Source organism: Miniopterus schreibersii, assembly GCF_964146895.1.
Source record: "Miniopterus schreibersii genome assembly, chromosome: X".
Lineage (NCBI taxonomy): Eukaryota > Metazoa > Chordata > Mammalia > Chiroptera > Miniopteridae > Miniopterus > Miniopterus schreibersii.
In genome coordinates this window covers 42,217,756-42,244,667 of record NC_138104.1, presented here as the reverse complement: position 1 = coordinate 42,244,667, position 26,912 = coordinate 42,217,756, and the positions used below count along the sequence as shown (strand labels likewise).

The window sequence follows — 26,912 nt, the reverse complement described above, 5'->3', positions numbered from 1 at the left end:
AGTCCTTGGGAGGACTCTCCTCTCAGATTGGCTAACTGTGTGTCTCAGCCCCATCCTCGTCATGTAAGCTGTTGTATGGGTGCTGGTAAAGCAGGACAATAAACATCTAAACTTCCAGGAAACAAGTGGTATCTTACATAATATATTGAGAGTTACAAAGAAAATAACCCAAGTGAAAATAGAACTGGGAGAGTGAAGAGAAAACACACACACAAATTAAAAAAAAAAAAAAAAAAACTTAAAAAAAAGAAAAAGAGAAAGAAAAGTAAAGCATAGAGAGAAAGAAATATATTTTTCTTAATAGTGATGAAAATTTAGAAAATAGTAAGAACAAATGAAAATGTACGGAATAGATAAGCCTCTGGGGTATAATAGAGGCAGAGAAAAGATTCTGAGAGAAGGGCCAGCAAAGAATTGAGAGAATAGGAATAGAATAATAGTTGAAAATCAAAAACAAAATACAATAAAGAGAATAAGAGAAACTAACAATCGAACAAAAAGATAGGAAGAGAAAAGGAAAGATAACACACGAAAGAAAATAAAAATAAAAAAATAAAAAAGTTTTCCAATGGATCAAGAGGAGAGAGAAATAAAGCCCAGGCAGGGAGGGAGTCCAATAAGAGATTTGAAAGACACTCTAAAGGAAAGCAGTAAACTTGTTGGTTGTAATGATAAAGTCCCAGTCATTAAGCAGGGAATATCAAGAAAGTCTTGATAGTAGAAGCAAGGATAAAATGAAACAAAGCAAATAAAGAAAACAAAACAGAGGAACAAAACAAAAAACAAGCTAAGCAAAACAAATTTTTTTATTAAAAAAAGAAAAAATTTAGTTAAAAATTTTTTTAATTAAAAAAAGTTATTATTATAAATTTTAAACAGAAGAAAAAACTAATAAATTCCCCCCCCCTTCTCTTCTTCCTGAGGGAAAAAGAGAAAAAACAACCACCTACACAAACCCAAAAAATACCAACAGCAAAAACAAAACAAAACAAAAAAACAGAAGGAAAAAAAGAGTCAATCAGGTGAGTTTCTTCTGGGCAGCTTATGTTGTTGGTAGCTCACTGTTTTGTGGGTTAATTTCTGTTCTCCTGGGAGATAGTTGTGTATCAGCCAATATGAGGAGCCTGTCAAAGTTTGGCTCTGGTGTCCTTAGGTAGATGGTTAATCTGAGGCTCTCCATGGACCACCTCCTCTTGTCACCTTTTGCAACTTTGTCATTGCCTGATCTTGCTCCTGAGTCTTCTGTAGAGTCTTTAGGGTGCAGGATGGTTAGCGTAGCTCAGGGTATTACTCCCCTTACTTAGAGGTTTCACTGTCAGGCACTCAGTGTAAGGGAGTTACTCTCTGCTCCACAGCCAGCTCCTCAGTCTCTACCTTATCTTCCAATTCTAGTTCCCCATGCACTGGCCTGCTGCCACTTCAGATTGATTTCACTCTGTTGCCTTTTCTGTATGAGCCATTTCAGCAGCCTGGGCTCAGTGGGTTCGATTAAAAAATATTCTGGTGAGCCCTTTGCCTGCCCTGCCCCCTGCAGATGTTTTAAGCTTTTTTTCCAGTTCCCAAACAACAGTCCCTGAGAGTCTTATTCTTGTAATGTCCTCCTGTGAACTGCTCTCCCTTCCCTGTTAGGACTGTGCTTTGCGGCATGTGTCTGGGGCCTCAGTGAGCTGGACCAGCCCCTTTTCTATTGGGGGTGGTGCTCCCAAGCTGTGGGAGAAGCAGGAGTGCTTTGCCCCCCCTTCCCAGCTCTGGTTGGCTGGTGGCACCAGAACCACGCCTCAAACGGTCTACCTTCCAGACCCCAATCCCAGCTTCTGCTGGTCTGTCTGCCCAGTGCAAGCCGAATGGTGGGAGCCAGTTCAGAGATCAGAACTCAAAAAAGCAAAAAGCAACACACAGGCAGAGAGTCCATCCTGCAAGATCTCGCTGCCTGCAGACCAAGGCACCCAGCAGGAGGGGACCCAAAGTCAGCTCCCTACAGCTCCCTACACTGCTGATCTCGGCAAAGCTGGGGCAGCTCCACGCGCCACCATGGTGCCCCTCAGGGCTTGTCACAAATCCCACACTCTGCACCAGGAGCTCAGGGTGGGAGAACTCTCCTCCCCTTCCCCACGCCACACAGATCAAATGTTTTCTGGCGCTCAATACAGTGCCTTACAGGGAAGCAGACGATCCCTGTGTGTGGCTGCTCAGTGCTGACCTCTTGTTCCTTACTTCTCAGGTGCCATAGGCTTTGGGACTACCTTTCCTATGGTCAGAACCCTGAACATTAGATGCTGGTCACATCTGCTATTAGAAGATTTGTTTCTTTGGAAAGCCCTGTCCCCTCCTTGTTGGCTCACCACTCCCCTGTGTGAGGCACTCCTTCCCTCTCCTCCATTCTGGGTTCAAGATCCCGACTTTTGGATACTGGTCCACACTCCTGAGGGAAGGGAGTTTTGCAGCCTCCAAGCCTCTGGGCTAGTAGCCTAGCACAAGCTTCAGAGGGGACTTCCCCTTTCTACACCCTCCCCCCTTACAGGGCTCTATGATGTTTCTTCAGTGCTCCCTACTCACACTATGTCCACTCAGGTATGTTTCTCTGGTTTTTCCAAGCCTGCTACGTAGTATTTTGGAGTAAATCAATTCTGTGGCTGGGATCATGGATGCTCTGCTGCTTCTCACAGTGCCACCATCTTTCCTCTCACCTGGCTATTTTTAATCTTTGTATAATTATGATAGCACTGTATTTTGTGGCTGTCTCTATCAGAAATATTTATGATTGTTTTTATTTAGTTCCTTTAATTGAGATGCTCAACTTTCATACAACTTTAGCGTTGTATGAAATATGTCATAACATATCTGAAAGCATCTTATTTTCACTCTTTGTATTGTGCTGCCTTTGAATTATCTTTGTTAATGGATTTAATTCAGCCACCATTGTTGAACCCATATGGACCTCAAATCAATTAACATTTTTCCCTTCTAGCTCCTTTTTGTCCCAAATATATGGGCTTTGAGTGTTTGTCTGTATTACTGTTACTGTTGACTGAGGAAAGATTTAGGGGATCTCTGAATATACTTCCTATGGATTCATTGTTGTTCACTTGTTGTGATATGGGAGGCAAAAAAAATGAGGGGATAGTAAAGAGGAAAAAAAGGATGTTATTAATAGTTGATTATTGTGTGTAGAACTAATACAAACATTTCCACTGTAGAATTTCTATAATCTGTAGCAATTTAGGAAAATTATAAGAAAGGATGTTTTACAACATCTGTTAAAGATTACCAGTTTCTGGGCTTCTGTCCAAAAGAAGTCAAGATTACTATCAAGGCAATAGTTTAAAATACATTTTAAAGTTCTATGGTTTACTTACCATAGTCATGTTAATATGCATCATGTTACACTAACTTTCCCTAGCCTCTGGTCAAAGGTGTTTCCTCACAAATTTCAAACATATAAGTTGTAACTAGACAACTCTCTTAATTTGTTACATTTTCCATTATGACATATCTGTGGCTACCACAAGTGTAAATGTCGATAATATTTGAGAGATATTGTTTAAGAAATTTAAAATGTGTGAAAATGATTTCACCTTGCATAAGAAAAAAGAATTCTAGACATTGCTCAAAATATTTGAAATTGATATTATACTGGAATACAGGTTGATATTTGATAGGGGAGTTATTCCTTATTGACAAAGGCTTCAAGTTAGAGCTATAAGCATTCATTTGAAAGATTTATAGCTACAGAGTAGAACATATTACAAGTCTTAAATTCTTCAATAATTCTGAGTCTAGAGAATCTACATCATGTTTTACCAGCACCACTATTATGTCTCTTGAAGAAAGTGTTAAGCTATAAAGTATGAACACATCAATATATTATAATGACTTAAAAGGTAGTTGTTGCTTTTAGTTAAAGAAAATAATGTTTGGCTTAAAGATTTTTGTTTTAGGTAAACAGATTGAATCTTATAAATACTTTGGGAGTGAGAGCAAGAACACGGAATATTGAAAAATAGTAGTATATGGAATAGGTAGATTTTGAAATTATAAACAATATTAAACTCCATGGGTAATATTAATTGCCCAAAGAGATATTAGAATATAATAAAAGTTGTTTTTAAGAAACCCAGAAAGATAAACTCATTTTTTTCTTTGCGTCAATTTTTCGTGTGATTTCCCATTGTCAAAATAATTTTACAAGTGTAATAATTTAGCATGCACTGTCTCTTTTAGGACTGGATCTGCCATTTATGATGATGCCTCATCCTCTACTTCCAGTCAGCTTACCTCCTGCATCAGTTGCCATGGCAATGAATCAGATGAACCATCTAAATACTATTGCCAACATGGCTGCTGCAGCCCAGATTCACAGCCCACTCTCTAGAGCTGGGGCCTCTGTTATAAAGGTAAGAATCATGATTTAGAAGAAGACAAAGGTGTTAATTACATATAAATTTTGATAAAATATTAGCAATACCACTGAATCTTCAGTAAAAACATAAAACTCATCGACTCAGTTGCTTAGCATACAGTTTTATTTATGACTAGGCTTGATGAGGTGTTTTTTGTTTGTTGTTTTATTATTGCTGTCTGTTTTCATTCCATCATCACAGATCTCACCTTTAATTCAGGCTTCCTGTCTTTCAATAATGAGCACAGTGTTTGGGAGGAGTGGCCAGACTAATGACAAAGAAAAGTATGCAAAAACCATTCATGTTGATGGGGTGAAACAAAGTACACACTATTTATCTTTTTGGTGTTTGAAAAGCAGTTGTAGGGTAGTACGTACCATAGAGGACTTGTAGTCAGAAAGACCAAAGTTCCAATTCTGATTCTGTCACTTAAGAGCTGAATAACCTTGGATGTGACATTTAACCTGCCTGAATATTTTTCCTCAACTGCAAAAATAAAGGTCATAGTAATAATCTCTTTTTTCTGTGATTGGCTGTCTGGAGTAAAATATAGGTTAAAAACTTCAAAACATTAAGCAAATATTTGTGGTAATTTAGAACATTATCATTATCATGATGAGAATACTATTTTACAAAATTTCATAACCACAAGGTAATGAAACAAATAATATTTTATAATCTCTCCTTATGTCTCATTAGTTTGGAACATGGCCTCTCTGCCCTCTTTCCAAGTATCATGTAAACTAGCTTTTTTAGTATAGTCTTTCTTTTGGTGATGAGATAATATAAGGACATATAAGAGCAAAAGTTATAGTTAATCAAAGAAACCCATTTATTTGATTCTTTATTACTTTATGTATTCAACAAATATTGTATCCTTAATATGCACATGTCCTTTTGGACAATATGGGAAATAGATAAATAAGATATAGTCCCTGACTTCTAGTAATCACAAACTAAATGTGAGACAAACAACAAATACTCATGTAAGTTGCAATAGCAAGACATACTGTGATGGTAGCATAGAGAATCACCAAGTATGCAAGAATATGGAGGAGAGAGGGAACATACCTAGCTTGGAGAAGAGAAAGGGCAGGGGATCACAACACAAAAGGTATTACAGTTGATGGATTTGTACTGGGCCTTGCATTATTGATATAATTGTAATAGATGCACATGGGGTTGAGAGAAGTGAAGGCGGAAGAAATTTGAGATTCTGGAGATTTTTGTTCAACTTTAAATTAGCTTCTGGTGTTGGGAACTTCTAAAACAATGAAGACATTTTATAACATAAACTTCATAGGAAAGGAAAATAAAAATTGATAAATTTGTATTAAACTCTCTATGTTTCTATGGCTAAGTATTAGTGTGATTCCTACACTCAGTCTATCCTAGCTAATCAGAGCTTTGTTGCTTGAATATTTGATCAGTGTGTAAACCAAGAATCAGAGTAGTCTTTGAGAAAAAAATCACCCACAAACATTATTTAAAAGACAGAATAAGTTTCCTATGATTTTGAAACCAGCTGACTACTAAGTACATGGGACCCCACAAAAATATGGGAAATTATTAAGAAACAAAGGGTGGTTTAATGGAATAGTCATACCAGCTTTGAAATGATGACAAAATACTCTCAATAGAGGCATGTTTACAGCTCTTCAAAAGTACATTCATTTAGTTTTGTTAATGACTATTAACTCAGACTGAATTAGCTATATTTTGGTTGAATATTTGGGGAGTTTGACAGCTTTGAGAAGAATTTAGAGCAGGGAGGCACTTGAGGTTGCAGCTCATAATAAGGATAATGATTGGTGCTGATGATGATGGGAAAGGAAAATATAATCATCTTTTTTTTTTTCTTTTCTTTTTTTAATTCTATTTATGTTTAAAATATTACAGATGTCCCTTTTTCTCCCCAATGGCCCGTTACACCCAGTCGCTTCTCCCTCCCCAGTCCCTCTCCCTACCACTGTCCCTGTCCTTGGGTTGTGCATATATGCATATAAATTTTTGGTTATTCTCTCCCCCTCTACCCACCCACCCTCCTCCATCCCTCTGACATTCGTCAGTGTCAGCTATCCTTCCATGTCATTGAATCTATTCTGTTCACCAGTTTATTAAGTTCTTTAGATTCCATGTATAAGCCAGATCATGTGATATTTGTCTTTCTCTGCCTGACTTATTTCACTTAACATAATATTCTCCAGATCCATCCATACTGTCCAAAAGGGTACTAGATTCTTCTTTTTTGCAGCTGCGTAGTATTCCATGGTGTAAATGTCCCACAGCTTTTTAATCCAGTCATCTACTGATGGGCACTTGGGCTGTTTCCAGATCTTAGCTATTGTAAACTGTGCTGCTATGAACATTGGGGTACATATATTCTTTCTGATGAATGTTTCAGGACTCTTAGGATACATTCCTAGGAGTGGAATCTCTAGGTCAAATGGCAGCTCCATTTCTAATTTTTTGAGGAACCTCCATACTGTTTTCCATAGTGGTTGCACCAGTTTACATTCCCACCAGCAGTGTACCTGGGTTCCCCTTTCTCCACACCCTCGCAAGCACGTGTCATTTCTTGATTTGTTGATGGCAGCCATTCTGACAGGTGTGAAGTGATATCTTATTGTGGTTTTAATATGCATCTGCCTGATGATTATCGATGTTGAGCATTTTCTGATGTGTATCCTGGCGATCTGTATGTCCTCTTTGGAGAAATGTCTATTTAAGTTCTTTGCCCATTTCTTAATTGAGTTGTTTGTCTTCCTCTTGCTGAGTAGTATGAGTTTTTTGTACACTTTGAAAATTAGCCCCTTATCAGGTACATCCTTGGCAAATATGTTTTCCCATAGCAAGGGGTTCCTTTTTGTATTTTAAGGCTGTTTTCTTTTGCTGTGCGGAAGCTTTTTAGTTTGATGTAGTCTCATATATTTATTTTTTCTTTTGTTTCTCTTGTCCTAGGAGATATATCATTGAAAGTCCACTATGTGGGATGTCTGTGACTGTACTGCCTATGTTTTCTTCCAGGATTTTTATGGTTTCGTGACTTACATTTAAGTCTTTTATCCATTTTGAGTTTATTTTTGTGTATGGTGAAAGTTGGTGGTCTAGTTTCATTCTTTTGCATGTATCTGTCCAATTTTCCCAGCACCACTTATTGAAGAGACTGTCCTTACTCCATTGGATATTCTTGCCTCCTTTGTCAAATATTAACTGACCATAATGACGTGGGTCTATTTCTGGGGTCTTTGTTCTGTTCCATTGATCTATATGCCTGTTGTTGTACCAATACCAGGACATTTTGATTACAGTGGCTTTGTAATACAGTTTGAAGTCTGGTAATGTGATCCCTCCCACTCTGTTGTTTTTTCTCAAGATAGCTGCAGCTATTCGGGGTCTTTTCTGGTTCCATATAAATTTTTGAAATGTTTGTTCTAGGTCTGTGAAATATGCTGTTGGTATTTTAATAGGAATTGCATTAAATTTATAAATTTCTTTGGGTAGTATGGACATTTTAATGATATTAATTCTTCCAATCCATGAGCATGGTATATTCTTCCACTTCTTTAAATCTTCCTCTATTTCTTTATTCAGTATAATGTAGTTTTTTGAGTACAGGTCTTTTACATCCTTGGTTAAGTTTATTACTAGGTATCTTATTTTTTCAGTTGCAGTGGTAAATGGTATTCCTTTTTTAGTTTCTCTCTCTGAAAGTTTATTGTTGGTGTATACGAATGCCACTTACTTCTGGACGTTGATTTTGTATCCAGTTACATTGCCAAATTTGTTAATCAAATCTAGTGGTACTTTGATGGAGTTTTTAGGGTTTTCTATGTACAATATCATGTCATCTGCAAATAATGACAGTTTTACTTCCTCCTTTCCAATTTAAATACCTTTTATGTTTTCTTCCTGTCTGATGGATGTGGTTAGGACTTCTAGTACTATGTTGAATAAGAGTGGTGAAAGTGCACATCCCTGTCTTGTTCCTGTTTTTAATGGAAATGGTTTTAGTTTTTGCCCATTGAGTATGATGTTGGCTGTAGGTGTGTCATATATGGCCTTTATTATGTTGAGGTATGATCCCTCTAATCTCACTTTGCTGAGAGTTTTTATCAGAAGTGGGTGCTGGATTTTGTGGAATGCTTTTTCTGTGTCTATTGATATGATCATGTGACTTTTGTCCTTCATTTCTTTATGTGATGTATCACTTTTATTGATTTGCAGATGTTGTACCAGACTTTCATCCTTGGAATAAATCCCACTTGGTCATGATGTATGATCTTTTTAATGTATTGCTGGATCCGGTTTGCTAGTATTTTAGTGAGGATTTTAGCATCTATGTTCATCAGGGATACTGGCCTGTAAGTTTTTTTCTTTGTAGTATCTTTATCTGGTTTTGGGATTAGGATGATGCTGGCCTCATAAAAAGAGTTTGGGAGTTTTCCCTCCTCTTAAATTTTCTGCAATAGTTTGAATAGAATAGGTGTTAATTCTTCTTTGAATGTTTGGTAAAACTTGCCTGTAAATCCATCTGGTGTCCAGAACTTTTGTTTGCTGGGAGTTTTTTGATTATTGCTTCAATTTCATTAGTTGTTATAGGCCTATTCATGTTTTCTGCCTCTTCCTGATTCAGCTTTGGAAGGTTTTATGCTTTTAGGAATTTGTCCATTTAAACCATGTTGTCCAATTTGTTGGCATATAGTTGCCCATAATATTTTCTTACAATCCTTTGTATTTCTGTTGGGTCAGTTGTTTATTGCCTCTCTCATTTCTGATTTTATTTATTTGGGTCCTCTCTCTTTGTTTCTTAGTGAGTCTTGCTAAAGGTGCATCAATCTTATTTACCTTTTCAAAGAACCAGCTCTTACTTTCATTGATTTTTTGGATTGTTTTCTTAGTCTCTATGTCATTAATCTCTGCTCTCATTTTTATTATTTCCTCCCTTCTACTTCCTCGGGGCTTTTCTTGCTGTTCTCATTTTAGTTCTTTTAGTTGTTGTGTTAGATGGTTCATTAGATCTTTTTCTTGTTTCTTGAGGTAGCCCTGTAATGCTATGAATTTTCCTCTCAGGACTGCTTTCGCTGTGTCCCATAGGTTTTGGGTTGTTGTCTGTTCATTTTCCTTACTTTCCATGAAGTGTTTGATTTCTTCCTTGATCTCCTTGGTAACCCATTCATTGTTTAATAACATGCTATTTAGCCTCCATGTGTTTGAACATTTTGAGTTTTTTTATAGTGGTTGATTTCTAGTTTCATGGCATTGAGATCCAAAAAGATGCTTGATATGATGTCAATCTTCTTGTATTTGTAGAGACTTGCCTTGTGCCCTAACATGTGGTCAATTTTTGAGAATGTGCCATGTGCAGTTGAGAAGAATGTGTATTCTGCTGCTTTGGGGTGAAATGTTCTGTAAATGTCAATTAAATCCATTAGGTCTAGTGATTCATTTAAGGTCTGCGTTTCCCTGTTGATTTTTTGTCTTGATGATCTGTCCAGTGTTTACAGTGAGGTGTTAAAGTCCCCCACTATGATTGTGTTGCTGTCAATATACACCTATAGACCACCAAGAAATTTTTTGTATCCTTTGTGCTTTTATATTAGGTTCATAAATGTTTATAAGGGTTATTTCCTCCTGCTTGATTGATCCCTTTAGTATTATGTAGTGATCATCCTTGTCTCTTGTTGCAGTCTTTATTTTGAAGTCTATTTTATCAGAAATAAGAATTGCTACTCCAGCTTTCTTTTCCTTTCCATTTGCATGGAATATTTTATTCCATCCCTTCACTTTTAGCCTGTGTGAGTCTTTTGCTCTCAGGTGGGTCTCTTGTAGACAGCATATATCTTGGCCCTGTTTTCTTATCAATTCAGCTACCATTTGTCTTTTGATTGGACCATTTATTCTGTTTACATTTAAGGTTACTATTGATATCAACTTATTTAATGCCATTTTTCCCTTTATGCTGATGTACATTTCTCTCACTATTCCTTCTTTTTCCTAAAGCAGTCCTTTTAGCATTTTTTGCAATGCTGGTTTAGTGGTACTGAACTCCTTTAGCCTTTTGTTGTCTGGGAAGTTTTTTATTTCCCCTTGAAATTTAAATGATAGCTTTGCTGGATAAAGCAATCTTGGTTTGCATGTTCTTGCTTTTCATTCCTTGCAGAACTTCATGCCACTCCCTTCTGGCCTGAAGAATCTCTGTTGAGAAATCAGCTGTCAGCCTTATGGGGGTTCTCTTGTAGGTCAGTGCTCGTCTCTCTCTTGTGGCCCTTAATATTTTCTCTTTTTCCTTGCCATTTGCCATTTTAATTATGATGTTTCTTGGGGTGGGTCTCTTTGGGTTCCTCTTGTTTGGAACCCTCTGTGCTTCCTGAAATTGTGTGGCTTCCTCCCTTGCCAGCCTAGGGAAGTTTTCTATAATTATTTCCTCCACAAACTTCTCTATCCTTTGCTCTCTTTCCTCCCCTTCTGGCTCTCCTGTAATGCACATGTTGTTTCTCTTTATGTTGTCCCAGAGCTCCCTTAGACTGTCCTCATGTTTTTTAAGTGTTTCTTCTTTTTGCTGCTCTGATTGTGTGATTTTTTCTACCTTGTCTTCTAAGTCACTTATTCTATCCTCTGCTTCATTGAGCCTGCTTTTATTTCCATCCAGTGTATTCTTGATATCAGATACAGCATTCTTTATCTCTGTCTGAGTTTTACTTATGGTATGAATCTCTTTTTTCATGTTTTCATTAAGGTCCTCAATCTTATCATCTAGAGTCTTCTTAAGTTCCTTGAACCTCTTCATCATCCATACTCTGAACTCCATTTCTCATAACTTTCTTAACTCCATCTCATCAAAGTCTTTTTCTGGCGATGTTTCCTTTTCTTTAATTTGAGGGTTGTTTCATTGTATCTCCATTTTGGTAGGTCTTATTGTTTGTATCTATATATTAGATATATTTCCTACTCCCCAGTCTTGTGGGATGGGATTTTTGTCTTGTGGGTCCAGTGGAGCCCAGAGGTGTGTTTTCCTTACACGTCTGAGCTGTTTGCTCTAGGCGTGTTCCTCTTGTGGGTGCCCCTTTTGTGGTTTCTTTATTTTCTCCTGTTGTGGTTGGGTCTAGATTATTGTTGATCATTCTTTGGCAGGACCCTCCTCTCAGGTTGGCTAACTGTATCTCAGCCCCAACTTTGACTTGTAAGCTGTTGTACTGGTGCTGGCAAGGCAGGACAATACACAACTAAACTTCCAGGAAACAAGAGATATCTTATAAAATATCTTGACAGTCACAATGAAAACAACCCACTTGAAAATAGAACTGGGAGAGTTAAGGGAGAACACACTCACACAAAAAAAAAAATGCTTAAAAAAAGAAAGAGAGAAAGAAAAGTAACACTTAGAGAAATGTATATTGTTTTTAATACTGGTGAAAATTTAGAAAATAATAATAAACTAAAATATAAAACATAGAGAAGCTACTGGGAGATAACAGAAGTAGAGAAAAGACTCTGAATGAATGGCCAGAGAAAAATTAAGGGAGCGAAAAAGAATGGGATAATAGTTGAAAATGAGAAAACAAAAATACAATAAAGAGAATAAGAGAAACTAACAATCAAACAAAAAGACAGGAAGACAGAAGGGAGGATAACAAAAGAATGAAAAAAAGTAGAAAAAGAACAAGAAAAAAAAGTTATGCCAATGGATTGAGAGGAGAGAGAGAGATAAAGCCCAGGCAGGGAGGGAGTCTGAGAAGAGATTTGGGTGAAACTATAGAGGAAAGTAGTAAACTTGTTTATAATGATAAAGTCCCAGCCGTTAAGCAGGGATATCAAGAAAGTCTTGATATTAGAAGAAAGGATAGAGTAAAACAAAGCAAATAACCAAAACAAAACTAAAAACAAGCTAAGCAAGACAAAATTCTTTTATGAAAGGGGGGGGGGGATTTAGTTAAAAAAATGTGTAAAAAAATTATTATAAAATTTAAAAAAGAAGAAAAAACAAATTTTCTCCCCTTTCTCTTCTTCCTAAGGAAAAAAGAGAAAAAATAAACACACCCACAAACCAAAACCAAACAAAAAATACCCCCAAACCAAAACAAAACAAAACAAAGAAACAGCAGAAAAAAAGGTAGTCAATCAGGTGAGTTTTTTCTGGGCAATTTATGTTGTCTAAGGGTCACTGTTTTGTGTGCTGATTTCAGTTCTCCTGGGACGTACTTGTGTATCAGCCAATGTGAGGAGCTGTCCAGTTTTGGCTCTGGTTAATCTGAGGCTCTCTGTGGACCACCTCTTCTTGTCAACTATTTTGCAACCTTGTAGTTTCCTGGTGTTACTCCAGTCTTCTGTAGAGTCGTTAGGGTGCAGGGTGGCTAGTGTAGCCCAGGGTCTCACTCCCCTTAGAGGTGTCGTTGTCAGACCCTCACTCTGCGGTAGTTAGTCTCTGCTCCCCTGCCAACTCCTCAGTCCCTGCCTTGTCCTCTGATTCTAGTTCCCCAGGCTCTGGCCTGCTGCAGCTTCAGACTGATTTCAGCCTGTTACCTTTTCTGTATGGGCTGTTTCAGCAGCCTGGGTTCAGTGGGTTCGATTAAAAACACATTCTGGTGACCCCTTTGCCTGCCCTGATTCCAGCAGGGGTTTTCAGCATTTTCTCCAGTTCCCAAACAACAGTCCCTGAGACTATTATTCTTGTAATGTCCTCCTCCTAAGAGCTGCTCTCCCTTTCCCCTCAGGACTGTGCCCTGCAGGGGTGTCTGGGGCCTCAGTGAGCTGGCCCTGCCCCTTTCCTGTTGGGGGCGGTGCTCCTGGCTGCAGGAGAGGCCAGCAGGCTCTGCCCCTCCCTGCTCAGCTCTGGTTGGCTGGTCGCATCAGGCCCACCCCTCAGACCATCTACTGTGCAGACCCCAATCCCAGCCTCGGCTAGTCTGTCAGTGCAGTGTGCACCAGGAAGGCGGGAGTGAGTTCCACAATCAAGATCACAAAAGCACAAAGCAACACACAAGCAGAGAGTCCACCCTGCAAGGTCCCTCTGCCCTCGCTCTAAGGCCCCCAGGGGGAGGGGACCAAAGTCAGCTCCACACAGCTCCCCGCATCGCTGGTCTCAGCAAAGCTAGAGTGGCTTCACATGCCACCACGCTACCAAGGCACCCCTTAGGGCTGGTTGCAGATCCCAGCCTCTCAGCACTGGGAGCTCAGGGTGGGAGGGCTCCTCCCCTCCCCCATGCCACGCAGATTCAGTGCTTTCTGGGGTTCAACACAATGCCCCACAGGGAGGCAGAGGGTCCCCGTGTGCAGCTGCTCAGCGCGGTCCTCTGGTTCCTTACCACTTGGGTACCACAGACCTTGGGGCAGCCTTCCTTATGGTCAGCACCCCGAGCACCAGCCGCTGGGCGCAGCCACCACTAGAGGCTTTGTTTCCTAGGAAGGTGCCGACCCCTCTGGGACTCACCGCACCCCTGGGGCCCTGTGAGCCAGGCGCTCCTTCCCCTCTCGTTGCTCCGGGTGTGGGATCCCCACTTTTGGATGCCGTCCGCACTCCCGAGGGGAGGGAGCTTTGCAGCCTCCAAACCTCAAGGCTTGGAGCCCAGCATAGGCTTCAGGGAGACTCTCCCTTCCTACGCCCGCCCCCTCTTTCCAGGCTCCGTTATGTGTCTTCAGTGCTCCCCACTCGCACTCAGGTATGTTTCTCTGTTTTTTTCAAGCTGGTTACATAGGATTTTAGGAGTAAATCTAGTCCGTGGCTGGGAGCAGGGCACTCTGCTTCTTCTCACAGGGCTGCCATCTTCCCTCAATCTATAATTGTCTTTTTAAATAATCCAAATATTGTTAATGTATTAAAGCAATGTAAGTATATTTTCTGTTACTGATTTGTCTATTTAATATGCAAACTTTACAAAAAGAAAGACATAAATTTGGAATGTACTTTTTAACAGTTGGCATATTATCACATGCTTAAGTCCTGCCAATTATATGCATTATGCTCAAGAAAACGGAATCTTTTGCATGTACTTATTTTTAATAAAATCAGATAAAAATAATATATTTATTTTGCATTGCCTTTGATAAAATTTCTCTTCAAATCTATACAAGAAGATTTTCATGAGAGGATGATAGGGAAGTGAAGAAAAAATATTTTAAAAATAGAGTATGGAGGTTTCTCAAAAAATTAAAAATGGAACTGCCTTTTGACCCAGTGATCTCATTTCTAGGAATATATCCTAAGAATCCTGAAACACAAATCAGAAAGAATATATGCACCCCTATGTTCACAGGAGTGCAATTTATAATAGCTAAGACCTGGAAACAGCCCAAGTGTCCATCAGTAGATGAGTGGATAAAAATGTTGTGGTATATTTACACCATGGAATACTGTGCAGCTATAAAGAAGAAGGATCTCTTAACCTTTGGGACAGCATGGATGGACCTAGGGAATATTATGCTAAGTGAAATAAGCCAGGTAGAGAAAGACAAACATCGCATGATCTCACTTACATGTGGAATCTAAAGAACATAATAAACTGATGAACAAAATAGATTAGGTGACGTAGTAGCATGGAACAGACTGACAAAAATCTCAGAGGGAAGGTGGGGTTGGGTGGGTGAGTGGGGAGAGATTAACCAAAGAATTTATATGTATATATGCATAACCCATGGACAAAGACAATAGTGTGATGAAGGCCTGGGGCTGGAAGTGGGTAGGGGGTGGAAGGGGTTAATGGGGCAAAAAGTTGGCATCTGTAATATTTTCAACAATAAAGATAAATTTAAAAAAAATAAAATTTTCTAAATAAAAAAAAATAGTTATTTCAGTGAGTAATGAGAAGCTTGTATCATAGTTGCCAAGTTTTGTTTGTTTTTGCTAAGATGCTGTTGTATAATGGTAACATTATTAGTTTGAAAATAATAATTCAGCAAAAATACTATGGTAAAAACCTAATTAATTGGCAAATAGGTGTTAGTATGTTAAAAGTTTCACCCTTTCTTTCAAGAACAGTTATCAACATGATAGTAGTTATATGATATCCAACTGTAAGGGAAGAAATTTCACACCTCCATTGACGTATATTTCAAAAGGAATTATTTTTCAGTGTGCTTTTTTTTGTTGTTGTTAATCCCCACCCAAGTGGAAGGGAGGGAGAGAGAGAGAGAGATCAATGTGATAGAGACTCATAAACTAGTTGCCTCCTGAATGCTCCCCAACTGGAGGTGGGGTAGGAATCGAAACCAAGGTACATGTCCTTGACTGGGAATTGAACCTGAGACCCTTTGGTGCGTGGGTTGGCACTCTAACCACTAACCACACTGGCCAGGGCTTCAGTGTGCTTCTTCATGAGTCACAGTTTCAGAGGTCAATTTATTAGAATCTTGTAGACAATAGGCAAACATATGTATTGAATTTTTGTCATATACTACTTTGTCATATGCTACTACCTGTCATACACCATTCAAACAAAACCACTTTTTTATTCTACTTACATTTTCAGATCTTTTTATCCTAGCAGTTTGGCATAAAAAACATATTTAAATTAGTATTATGCATTGTTTTACCAAAATATTTGAATTGAAGTCACCAGATATTTTATATTTACCATTTAGAGATAAACTGTTCTTTCAAAATATGAACTATCAGAAATTTAACATTTAATATTTAGAAGGAAATTTCATAACTATGAAATTTTACTTCTTTCTAATGAACCCACTGTGGGAAATTAATTTCTCTTGTTTAAGCCATCTAGTTTATGGTATTTTGTTATAGTATTTTGTTAGTAGCCCCCTGAGCTACCACGTTTTTAGAGGCTGGGAAGTCCGGGGTCAAGGTGCCTGCTAATTCGGTTCCTGGTGAGAGCTCTCTTCTTGGTTTGTAGATGGCCACCTTCTCACCATGTCTTCACATGGCAAAAAGAAAGAAACTAATCACTTTCTTTCCTCTTCTTATAAAGTCATGAGGGCTCCACCATCATGACTGAATTATCACTCAAAAGCCTCATCAAATATCATCACATTAAGTATTAGGGTTTCAACATATAAATTTTGGGGAGACAGGCATTCTGTTCGTTGCATATACAATTTAATGTGATTATATTGTCACCTAGGCCAGCATCCTTACACTGAAAGGGCTGTTAGTATTTCCGTTATAATACTTACTCTCCTCAATTTAAAATAACTGCAGTTGAATAAATCTATATAAAAAACTTGAACTACACAGTAAGAGATTAGGACACATTACCAAAAAAAATCCAGAAATATGTGTTTAGTTTTATTAAAATTTATGAAAATTCACAGAAGGTGGTACCAAACTTTTTAATTCAATTCTTATTGTTTGCATACCTTTCATTTATTTATTTTTAATTTCAAGTAAAATTTTCCTTTATTCCATATCATTTAAAAAAATTCCTGGAGCCCGACTGGCTTGGCTCAGTGGTTGAACATTGACCTATGATCCAAGAGATCGCGGTTTGATTTCTGGTCAGGGTACAAACCCAGGGTTGCGGGCTTGATCCCCAGTGGAGCACGTGCAGGAGGCAGTCAATCAATGACTCTAGTATCATTGATGTTTCTGTCTCTGTCTGTCTCCCTCTCCCTTCCTCTCTCTGAAATCAATAAAAACATGTTTTAAAAAAATCACTGGAAATAACACCACCACCACACTGATATTGTAACAAGTTTTCAAAATCCTCTAAACACCATCTACTCTTCTTTAGCATATTTTGTGTTAAACTGATGCCTATGTCTTGTCACTGATCATGAGACTGTGATCATAATTTTCTTTGGAAGCTGGTCTTGCAGTATGCGCTTTAAATATTAGGACTATATGACAAAAACAGAATATCAGTTAGTGAATAACTGTCTATATAAACCATAATTAATTTCCAGCATTTAGCATTTCTCATCAAAGTGACTGGGGGCAACTGTTTTAATATTTCTCTTTCCACTTAAATTTTCCTTTCTGCAAAATTGATCTCACTTTCTTTTTGCTTTATCTCTATGCTTGCATTCATTCGAATTGAGTCTACATTGGAAAACTGATTAGGGTAATCTATAAACCATGTTAACTCTTCATTTTAATTCAGGTAAGCTGATTTGGCATTTGTTAGCAAGCAAAAACTTTTTTAACAACTAATTGAATCAGGAGAGGCCACCTATACATGGTTTAAAAAGTTTGTGTGTTGGTCAACATTTTTTGTTTTTCATTGATTGAGCTCCTATTATGCATCCAGTGGTTTTTAAGCCTTACAATCTAATAGTGATAGACAAACAGAATTAATAGTTATAAAATTATTGATTAAAAATGTAAATAGACAAAATGAACTTATATGTAATATTTTGAAAACATGCTTTTGCGGGTTTTGTTTTATACTCAATGAGACCTGGGTTCTCAGTTCATAAGAAGAATGGCAACTATATATGATTTAAAATTTCCTACATTCTCTGTGCTTAAAATATTACTAATAGATGGTTTGTTAGTGTGCTATGTTTGTCTCTCATGGTTCAAGATTTTTAAAAAGAATGATGTGGGATGCAGAAAAATGTAATTGAGTGTATTTTCATATAATATGCATTTTTATAGTGTGACAATCTACTTGTGTTTTTTAAAATGTTCATAGACTCACATGGATACATAACTTAATGTACTTATTCATAAACTTAACATTTGTTTAGTCAAAACTCTTGAACACTAGAATGAAATAAAAACCTCTGGTTCCCATAATGGACTTACTAAGTTCAGTGTTTTAGATTTTATATTTGGGCCAGCAACCAATGGTGTGCCTGTAAACCAGCTCTCCAAAAACAAAACAAAAGAAAAAAAGAAGAAAACCTCTGATTTACAATATTTGCCAAATTCTGTGATGTATATATTTCACACTGGCTGATTTTAAGGTATCAACAGTTTAATACCTGACTCACAATATTACTGAGTATTTAATAATTAGCGCTAGTATGAGCAGGCTCCAAAACTACACTCTTCTTTTAAAGCATTATATGAAATATAAAATGTGTGTGAAATCATACTCTCCATGGTAATCTCCATATTCATTAAACAAAACAAACAAAAGCTTTACAAACCAGTTTACCTGCTAATTTCTATTTCTTTGGAAAAAATATAACATGCTAAGTAAAAGCTTGAGAAATCTCTATAAAAGTGAATGAACAAAAAATTTGTTTTCCAACTGAAATTATAGCACCTTAACATAGGATGATGTCAAATTGAAAAGGGCATAATTGTACTTGGGTCTTTTACTTCTACCAGTGTCTTAATATTTCCACCCCAGTGTGAAAAAAAGTTTATTGATTAGAAGTGTTGATTTTTGCAAATGTCCTTAAATAATGAAAGCTAACACAAGGGCTAATATACCTAGCTGGCTATTCATCACTGCTGTCATCTTTTCTATTTTTTTTCACAGGTAGGACAGTAAACCATAGCTTTTAAGGGCTCTGAGAGCTAACATGACTTTTAGGAGCTTAGACTTTAAAACATATATATATATATACACACACACACACACACACACACACACACACACACACACACATATCTGCTTATACTTGAATAAATTTCCCCACCTCCAAGGATATAAACAATTAACAATGAATTTTAGATGCATAGAACATACCTATTACAGCAACATTGTTCAATATGGTCTCCACTAGCTATGTGTGATAATTTCAATTTAAAATGATTAAATAGAATGAACACTTCAGTTCCTCATTTGTAACTAGCCACATTTATTTATTTTTTACTTTATTTTTATTGTTGACACTATTACTGATGTCCCCATTTTCCCCTCCTTTACCCACCTCCACCCAGCCCACTCCTCCCCCCTTTGGGCATCCCCACATTGTTGTCTGTGGGTTATACATATATGTTCTTTGGCTAATCCCTTCACCTTGTTTCATCCACATTTAAAGTGCTTAGTAATCACATGTTTCTGATGATTACTATACAGCACAAGTATTGAGAATTTGCATTATTGCACAAAATTTTACTGGGAAATAGTATTCTTGAGAATTGATTAAGATGGGTGAAAATCCAGAATCACTAGAATTCTTTGGGGTAAAGGATAATACAGATTTAAAAATCGTCCCTGCCGGTGTTGCTCAGTGGTTGAGCATCAACCCATGAACCTGGAGGTCATAGTTTAATTCCCAGTCAGGGTATATGCCAGGGTTATGGGCTCAATCCCCAGTGGGGGGAGTGCAGGAGGCAGGCGATCAATGATTCTCTCTCATCATTGATGTTTCTCTCTCTCTCTCTGTCTTTCTTCCTCTCTCTGAAATCAACTTAAAAAAAAGAAACATATTTTTAAAAAATCAGGAAGTATATCGCAATTAGCCTTGCAGTTGGTCAGAAAGGGTAAGGGTAGTTATTGCTGAATATTGTCTCACCTTATCATTATTGTCTTAATTTTTTGTTAGAAAACAAAGAGCAAGACCACAGAATCTATTGATTTAGCAAAGGTTTAGTATGAGCAAAGGACTGTGTTACACTACTTTATCAAAAACACAAAAACAAAATTGACACCCCCCATCCTCAATAGAATTTAAAGAATTCTATACTGTTTCTGGCTAAAGCCATCATTGTTTTTTCTCTGGGTAAGATACATTAAGAAGCTGATTTCACTGGAAACAATATGACATAATGGGTAATAACATGGGCTCTGAGGTCAGGGTGTCTTCATGTATTTGAATCCTGGTTTCACAATCTTTGTTATGTTGCTTTAGGAAAATTAATTAACCTACCTGTTTTTCAGTTTGTCTCATTTCCCAATGAAATGAGGATAATAAATGTACCTACCTTATAGTGTTAATGTGAGACTAAATGAGAGCACTGTTTAGCATTTAGTAAATACTCAGTGTATTAACTAATATTATATAATGTTTTATACACAAGAATCCATATAGACATAGTAATTAGTAGAAACCAATATCATAGTCAAGAGTTTGCCTGAGAAAGGAGTAACTTCTCCTGTATACATTCCTCTGTAACCTCTAAGTAACAGGACCAAGAGTTCCCCCACCATTAGATGCATATACAGGTACTGGGCCCGCCCTCTAGAGAGTGTTCATTTACCTATAATTGCTGCTTTGATTTCATTGCCCCTAAAGAAGGGTTAGGGATCTGTGGTGACTGGAAATGGGTGCCCATTCTATTATCAAATTGATCTGATTTAAATTTTATTTTAAATTATATTTGAATGTTTACATGTGGATTATGATTATTTTGTCTTTAGTTTGAACTATGAGAATCTATATACCATATAAAAACAACCATAGGCTTTCCTTCTATCTCCAATGGGTACATTAAGCATTCAATAACTGTCTTTTGCCTGAATGAATGAAAATTAGTGATTCATTGGATATTTAATTATAAAACTTGAAAAGACATTACAAGCTGCAAACAAATGTTTGTTTTGTTTTTGTGCTGTTTGCTTGTTTTTTTTTCTGTTTTTTTTTTTGTTTGTTTTGGGTTTTTTTTTTTTTTTTGCAGAAGCTAGGTTGGGAATATTGTCACACCAGGCACATAGTCTTTAGGTCTGGCTCAGGTCCCTCTATTGTTGGCTCAGCTATTAGCATTTGTAGCTAATAACTAATATAGCTATAATATGAATTGGAAATTGCATTATGATCATTAGTTTGGCAACATTACTGAGAGCAAAATAGTTAAAATACCTGACTGGTATGAAAACCTATTTCCTATTTGACATTTAAGTATCTTACAATGCATTTTGTTTCTGTCTTTGTGGAAAACTTTGTAATATCATTGTGCCATAGTTTTCTCTGGTAACAAATTTTAGAAATTTAAGTAGGAAGCTGTTTTTTGGCTGTTTCCCAACACCATCTGATTAGCTGTGTTTTTTTTTTTTTTGTTTGCCCAAGCAGCTGGCAATTAATGAATTGATAGGAAATGGTCACAAGGCAGTGGCATTAGCATGTGAACATCTGGTATTAAAATTAGTCAATGCAGGGAGGGTTTTTTTGTGATAATTCAAATTCACTGAAAAATCACTAGTTGAGTCTTATTCTCAATGCTCTATGAACACAGAACTGTTACTGTCTTTTTGAACATGAGATGAAGATGCACTGAGATTTGAGGGTCCTGTGTGTGTGTGTGTGTGTGTGTGTGTGTGTGTGTGTGTGTGTGTGTGTGTGTTTGGGTGAGTGGCAGAGGTCCAAGCCCACAACGTAATTTGGAAGCCATGCATTTTCCCAATGAACTATTCATTCTTCCACTTGAGGGCATTTACACACTATGAGCAGATATTATGCCTGGTTCCCTCAACCCTCTTCCAGAACAAGTTGATCACCTTGAAGAGGTGAGACGGTCCTTTCTCCAAATATCCATAGGTATGACTATGATTTTCGACACTTTCATGCTTATGTCTATCCCTAATCTGCCTGTTTTTCCTAAATTCATGAAAACACTGCCATATCTATCTAGGTTAACTTAAATACAATTGTAAATTGGTGATTGTGGAACACAGACTAATTATTAAACTGATTCATAAAGATTTCTAAAGTGTCATGCTTCCAATAGTATTCAGAGATACTGAACTTGGACATTAATTTCTTCCTCAGATTTAGTAGTAAACCAAGTTAGCAGCAAGAATAAACTTTTTGTTTTCCTGTCCCTGATTTTATTATTAAAGTCTGTCAAGTTGCAGTGTGTTGTTTCTGCAGAACTCTGGTGACAGTACAGAAGGAACACATTAATTAAATATGAAATATCAAGAAACTGCATGAATAAAATATCTAGCATTCAGATAAACTTCCAAAAGCCACTCCTCAGCAATGAAATGTCATTAAATCCTTTAGGAACTCATTAATAGATTAACATTTAGAAAAGTAATTACAGTGAAAGTTGAATCTTAACTAAATAAAAATAAAAAGACAAATTATATATTACATAATCCTACTGAATGCTTGAAAAATCAATATAAGTATCAGAGGTAACAAATTATTATTGAGATGGTAGCTATTGAAAGACACCTACACATGTACACATACATATAAACATATGTTTAATATACATAAATTAGTACTTCATGAGTTCTGTGCTTACTACCATAGTTCCAAGGATGTAAAGAAATGCCCTGAGCTGAAATAAAGGATCTCCATGAGTTGATACTTTAGTGCCAGTAAACTTAGTCTTAAGCCAAATTAATTCTGTAAACCTTGCATAAAACTGCATTTTCTAAGCATTGACCTTGCTCTTTACTAAGGTTCAAATGTACTTTCAAATTATTTGATATGATGAACATCTACTTTGACCACTGGTGATATCCCCCCAAAAGGAAACACTATGACAGAAGAGGGGATATCATGTACTAATAATAACCATTTTTATAACATATTTCTTTTTTAAAAAACTATGTCTTTATCGATTTCAGAGAAAGGAATGGAGAGGGAAAGAGAGAGAGATAGAAACATCAATAATGACAGAGAGTCATTGATCAACTGCTTCCTGCATGCCCCCTACTGGGGCTCAAGCCTGCAACCCGAGCATGTGCCCTGACCTGGAATCGAACCACGATCTCCTGGATCATAGGTCGATGCTCAACCACTGAGCCACCCTGGCTGGGCAATATATTTCTTTTTAGGCATGAACTTTGATCATAAGTATATGCTAGAATCTGAGTTATTATTGCATATAATTTTACTAATTTCAGGGGGAAATGGGGATTTCATTGACTAGGTATGTATCAATTTTGGAAATCTCCCTGCTTAGCTACTTTGAATCTGGAGGAGACATTGGCTATGTTTCAGATGAGCTACAGCTGTTTTCGATGGGGTGTGGATAGTAAGAAGTAAGAGTAACAAGGTTGTAAAAGTCATAAATGTCAAATAAAATGAAGTCATCAATGATTAAAAATAAGTGGGGTTTTTTACAGGAATGGGCAAAAAGAGATTTACAGTTGTGAATAAGCAAAACACAGAGTTTGTTCTTGTATTATTATTAATTATTGTATTATTTTGCATATGAACACTGTAAGCTTACTTTTGCCCACCCTATATTTGCAATATTTCTATTTAAATGCTGTTATTGATTTGTTGCAAGTAATGTTAACCCCATATTTGGCAAATGGGGAATACATTATCACTTGTGTTCTCATTTGTAATAAAACAGATTAACTTGCTGTGAAATTTTAACTAGGCTGAGACACAACAGTAGCTACCTAATGAACTGAAACACATTGCAGTTAAGTAGCTAAATAGATGCAGTCTGATTACAGGGCTAAAAAATGGATCTGTTTACTTGCAAAGAAGAAAATGTTCATAGAACTATTTACTATTTTAGGAGAAATTACACATTCCCAGTTCCACATAGAATTTTAAAATCTTACCTAATTCTTTTTGTAAAAATAAGGTTAATCTTTATTATTGAAAGTATTACAGATATCCCCCTTTTCCCCCCTGTTGTCCCCCTCCACCCAACTCCCACCCCCTCTCCAAGCCTTCCCCACACTATCGTTTATCCATGGGTTATGCATATATTCATATAAGTTCTTTGATTAATCTCTTTTCACCCACCCCCACCTTCCCTCTGAGATTCATCAGTCTGTTCCATGCTTCTATGTCTCTGGATCTATTTTGTTTATCGCTTTATTTTGTTCATTAGATTCCACATATAAATGAGATCATGTGATACTTGTCTTTCTCTGACTGGCTTATTCCACCTAATTCTTAATTAGTATAAGGCACGGAATCATCTAATATGGTTTAAGTGGTGAAAAAAGTCTGATTTTTGCGATGCCTTAGGAAAACAATAACAATGAACTGAACTTTGAATTTGGAAAGTGCAGACTACAAAATCTTAAAGCAGAAATATTACTTTGTGCAAAATGTTACAACCACTCTAAGTTATGTTTTCAAAGTTAGTTTATTGTCTTACCTATTATGCTGTTGAAAATGTCAAAGAGAGTTTATCTGCATTCATATTATTTTATCACATTATAATTTTAAAGAATTTTGAGATACCTCTTTATAGCATTGTATTTTTCTCATTATTCATAGAATTTTCTTTTTATGTAGAAGTTCTTCCAATTTTTTAAACATTCAAAAATGAGCTTTCATTTTTTTACTACACATAGTCAGCCAGAGCAAGTATCACAGTCAGCTGGATTCTCTTGCTTTTTCAAACTGTCGTCTTTAGGAATAACTCAAAAGTTTTGCATTTTTATTATGGCAGCTGCGTGTGTGATGCCCATTTGCCACTACACATTGATTTTGTTTGTTCAGTTTTATTTTTGCTCAGTAACTACTGTACTCTGTCCCTATCCATTCATAGGTCCATTAAAAATAATGGACTGAATTACATATTTTTTCAGCAAATTTCCAGTGTTAGAACTTAAAGAAAAGTACCAAATGCCCTACAACTTATGCACATATTTTGACATACGATAGTTGAAACCATACAACAGCAAAAGGCAAAGAAATAATTTCGATTTTATATATGAAATTACTTGCATTGGTGTGTGTGTGCACATGTATGTACACATGTTATTTAGAGAATATATTTTTAATCCTGTCAGTTTAGGTTGAATTTTACAACTGACAAACTAGTCTTTTCAAAAAGCAGAAGGATGTTCTATAATGGCTGTCTATATTTTGCTGTTCATCCCTTTACCATTCCTCCAAAACACAAATATAATTATTTTGAAAAAGAACTTGATTCTTTTCTTCTGCTTTGCTTATGTGTTTCTTTTGATTTTACCTTGTACACATAGTGTTGCAACTAGATATTTATCTGTATGCTAAGAATAAATAAAATATATATTTCTCTGTCCTTAGAAATGGTTTTTTGAAGCATGACAAGTTATAGAGACTTCAAAGTATAACATATATTTACAATTACAGTAGTTCCCCCTTATCCATGGGTCTTCTGTTCCAAGGCTCTCAGTGGATGCCTGAAATAACAGATAGTACTGGACCCTACATATACTATATATTTTCCTATACATACATTCATATGATTAAGTTTAATTTATAAATTAGGTACTCTAAGAGATTAATAACAATAACTAATAATATAGATTAATTATAATAATATGCTATATGAAAGTTATGTGAATATGGCCATATTAAATAAAATAAGTGTTTCTTGAACACAAGCACTGTGATACTATGACAGTTGATATGATAACTTAGACAGCTGTTAAGTGACTAACAGGTGAGTAGCATATACAGTATGTATACATTGGACAAAGGGATGATTCAAATCTCAGGTAGGACAGAGTGAGACAGTGAGATGTCATCATGCTACTCAGAATGGCAAGTAATTTAAAACTTATGAATTGTTTGTTTCTGGAATTTTCCATTTAATATTTTTGGACCGAGGTCATCTGTGGGTAACTGAAACCTCAGAGAGTGAACTGAAGAAAATGAGGGACTACTATATCAGTATTTAATTAGTATATAATACTGCAGCTAATATACTCAAACTTTGCTACTCATCTCACCAAAAATATCAAATGTTAAACAATAATATACAAAACATTTAAAATTAACATACTACATTGATGACTATATTATTTTTATTGTTACTACAAAAATTATGACAAATTTAGTGGTTTAAAACAATGCACATTTATTATCTTACAGTTCTGTAGGTCAGATGTCTGACACTTATATCATTGAGCTAAAATCAAGGTGTTGGAAAAGCTGCATTTCTTTCTGTAGCTTCAGGGGAAAAATCTGTTTCCTTGCATTTTCCAGCTTCTAGAGGCCACCCACATTTCTTGGCTTCTGGTTTTATTCCTCCACCTTCAAAGCCAGCAACGTTGCATCTTTCTGATCATTCTTCCATAATCATATCACCCTCTGGCCTTCCCTCTCTGCCTTGAAGATAGCTCAGGGTAATTTTCCTACCTTAAGGTTCTCAATCACATCTGAAAACTTCATTTTGCCATGTAAGTTATAGGGTAAGGGTTAGGGTTGTTGATACATTCACCGATTCCAGCTATTAGGATGTAGACTGGACATGGGAGGCATTATTCTGCCTGCTACAATGACAGACATTGCAAAATGTTAACTATTGCTAATGAAATAATAACCTTTAACTCTCATGCTTTTACTTTTGCATTAAACAGTTTTTCTTTTCTCTTTTTTATTAAATCTGTTGGGGTGACATTAGTTAATAGGATCATATAGGCTTCAAATGTACATTTCTATGATTCATGATCTGTATATTGTATTGCATGCCCACCACCCCCAAAGTCAAACCATCTTCTGTCACCATATATTAGGCTCCCCTACCCCCACCCTCATCCCATTTCCTCCGGTAACCACCACACTGCTGTCTGTATCCACCAGTTTCAGTTTTATATCCCACATATGAGTGAAACCACATGGTTCTTAGCTTTTTCTGACTGACTTATTTCACTTAGGATAATATTTTCAAGGTCCATCTATGTTATCCCAAATAGCAGTATTTCATCTTTTCATATGGCTGAGTAGTATTCCATCATACGAATGTACCACATCTTCTTTATCCCGTCCCCCATCAATGAACACCTTAGTTGTTTCCATGTCTTG

General features: G+C 36.6%; 1 protein-coding gene across 1 annotated transcript in view; it reads left to right on the top strand.

Moving 5' to 3' along the window:
• The window catches only part of DACH2 (dachshund family transcription factor 2), a 679,609-nt gene that overhangs the window by 536,167 nt on the left and 116,530 nt on the right, over nt 1–26,912 (top strand). The window contains exon 7 of the mRNA XM_081125625.1: nt 4,222–4,394. Coding sequence (XP_080981751.1) covers nt 4,222–4,394 — 173 coding nt within the window. The remainder of the gene's footprint in view (nt 1–4,221; nt 4,395–26,912) is intronic.